This window comes from Alligator sinensis, unplaced genomic scaffold (assembly GCF_000455745.1).
Source record: "Alligator sinensis unplaced genomic scaffold, ASM45574v1 scaffold658_1, whole genome shotgun sequence".
In the NCBI taxonomy this organism is placed as follows: domain Eukaryota; kingdom Metazoa; phylum Chordata; order Crocodylia; family Alligatoridae; genus Alligator; species Alligator sinensis.
In genome coordinates this window covers 701,373-704,138 of record NW_005842109.1, presented here as the reverse complement: position 1 = coordinate 704,138, position 2,766 = coordinate 701,373, and the positions used below count along the sequence as shown (strand labels likewise).

General features: G+C 37.3%; 1 protein-coding gene across 7 annotated transcripts in view; it reads right to left on the bottom strand.

The window, feature by feature from the left end:
- ORC3 (origin recognition complex subunit 3) overlaps nucleotides 1-2,766 on the bottom strand; it is a 91,840-nt gene that overhangs the window by 24,121 nt on the left and 64,953 nt on the right. For all 7 annotated transcript variants that reach the window (XM_025205265.1, XM_006024562.2, XM_006024563.2 and 4 more), the window contains one exon: nucleotides 368-484. In XM_025205265.1, the coding sequence (XP_025061050.1) occupies nucleotides 368-484 (117 nt within the window). The remainder of the gene's footprint in view (nucleotides 1-367; nucleotides 485-2,766) is intronic.

Sequence of the window (2,766 nt, the reverse complement as noted above, 5' to 3'; positions counted from 1 at the left end):
TGCCAATTCTCATGTGAGTTCTAGATTTAGGCAACTGGCTGATTGCAGATAAGAGGCATACAAGATAGTAATTCTCCATACACATTCCAGATGCGTGGAAGCCAAACATACTACAGATGGGCTGGCTGTTCTGTGCATCTGTTTATCCTACAAGCTCTCTGATGTTTAGTCACAACTGAACATGATATGTGCTGTTAAACAAACCATGTTCTGTTCACCTGTCCATAGTAAAATTGAGAAAACATCTGACTGTCAATTCAAGGAACCAAGGGAAGCAAAGAAGACAAGAGCATATTTAAAAGTATAAATATGTCAAACCATGAAACAGAAGTCAACATTTCATTGAAATAAACAGATAGTACTTCACCTGTTTGCCCAAAGGATACTTTGGAAGAGAAGATGTGAAAATGTGAAGACATTTCAGAACTGGGAAATAATTTTCATGGTAAATATGCAAGTCCTCCAGTAATATCCATGTTACTTCCTAAAATAGTAGAATAATTATTTCAAACTCATACAATCTCTACCAGAACAGTATGAAATAATAAGAGTACTTAAAAAAAAACACTTAATATTTTAAAACTCCTAAGTTGTGACAAACCATATAGACTGAAGTCACTGATTTTACTGATACTTTAAAAAAACCCAAAACAGTAACTTAGAACAAGGTTTCTTAATTTAAACACTTTTTTTTGCATTTGTACTTTAGTTATTTTCTTAAAGAAAGGTTTGGTTTCATGTTGATTTTAAGCTATAGATGGCCTTCACACTAAATTTAGTACTTTTAGTTGTGCAAAAGAATACAACATAGCTGTAGACATCTATTTAAGCTCTTAACCAGTTCAACGTGCCTATTCAGATTCTTATCAACTGCATGTTATTCTCTGAGAAAATGGAGAATGGCATTTTTTATATACCAAGTGATTATTTTTCCTTGTGATCTATATCTAGCCACATTTCAATGGACATAAGCATAAAACAGCAGCTGAGAATGTTTTTGTTTTGCTTTTAAATTAGTTGTCAAGCTACCTTAATTGTTTCTGGATACCTCAGAAGAAATGGTAAGTTCATCAAAATATATTTTCCATTTAAAAGTGATTTATTAAAGAAAGAAATAATGAAACATTTATCTGTAATAGGATAATTTACAAAGTTATTACTGTTTACCATAGGCCAGATTCAAAGGAATCCCTCCATTGTTTTTGTTTTTTTAACTTGATTCATCAACAACTCCAATTTACCAAACAAATGTAACATTTAAAGATATAACCAATTACCTAGTATATATATAACCTCCCTGATTTCAATGGGAAGTAGGCACCGAACCTGCTTAAGCACTTTTAAAAAACACATTAGGCACATATCTTTTTTAATGCCTAAATTCCTTTACAAAAATCTGGCCACATGTCCCCCAAGTATTTAGAATCAGTAGATATCCTACTCTCCCATCTGTTCTTATTTAGAGATGGGAAGAGGAAAACAGGCTTTCCTATCTTTTCAGTTCCCAGTCAGTTCCTCAATTTTTAATGAACTAATCCAAATAAAGAAAATATTCTCTCTACACCCACTCGGTAAACTGAAAGCAATTAAGACAAAAGCTTTTCTGCATAATATAAACTGGAAGTACTGATGTGAAAAAAAGTATAAACACCAGCATTTGCTCCTTTGCAAGGCTGAAAATTATGTAAGTGCTTAATGCAGAACATGACTTTATGACAAGTTTATATAGTTTTGAGTTTACTTAAAATATTAAATACATTTCTCAGCTCTTGTATGCAATTGCAAAAGCAGCAACCTTTAATTCATTAAAATGTTAGGACAAACATGGTAATTTTTAAAAGAAAATATATTTACATTTAATACTCAAAGTAGGTCATTTAATTATTTTAAATTAATCTGTATTCATACTATAACAAATTGACAGTAGTAAAATAGTTTTGAACTAAGGTTTCCAAGCAAACTTGATTCATTGAACCACACCATTGTAGAGCACATTATCGGCAAAAATACAGTTTTATAGGTCCCCATATACATGGCAGGAGGTGCAATTTTGGAATCAGGCATTAGATCTCAGCTGTGCCCTCCCTGCATACCAGTGCAAGGGGCACTTCGGCTCACCTTGCACCAGCAAGTTGAAAGCAGAGTATGCACAACCTGGCATGACCCCATGTGGTCCCTGGGCTATAGTTTCATAGTAGCTAGGGTCAGGAGGGACCTGAACAGATCATCTAGCCTGATCCCCTACCACAGGCAGGAATGAATGCTGGGTTCACAAGACCCCAGACAGGTGATCATCCAACCTCCTCTTGAATTTGCCCAAGGTAGGGGCGAGGACCACTTCCCTGGGAAGTTGGTTCCAGATTTTGGCCACCCTAACTGTAAAATATTGCCTCCTGATCTCTAACCTAAACCTATTCTCCATCAGATTATTACCATTGTTCCTTGTCACCCCAGCTGGTGCTGGGGAGAAAAGGGCTCTACCTATTTGCTGTTGATCTCCCCGGATGAGTTTGTAGGCAGCCACCAGGTCCCCCCTCAGCCTCCTCTTGTTGAGGCTGAACAGGTTCAGGTCCCTCAGTCTCTCCTCATAGGGCCTGTCCTGCTGCCCTCTCACCAAGTGGGTGGCCCTCCTCTGAACCCTCTCCAGGCTGCCCACATCCCTTTTGAAGTGCGGCGCCCAATACTGGATACAGTACTCCAATTGCAGCCTGACCAAAGTCGCAAAGAGGGGGAGTATCATCTCTCTGGACCAGCTTGAGATGCACC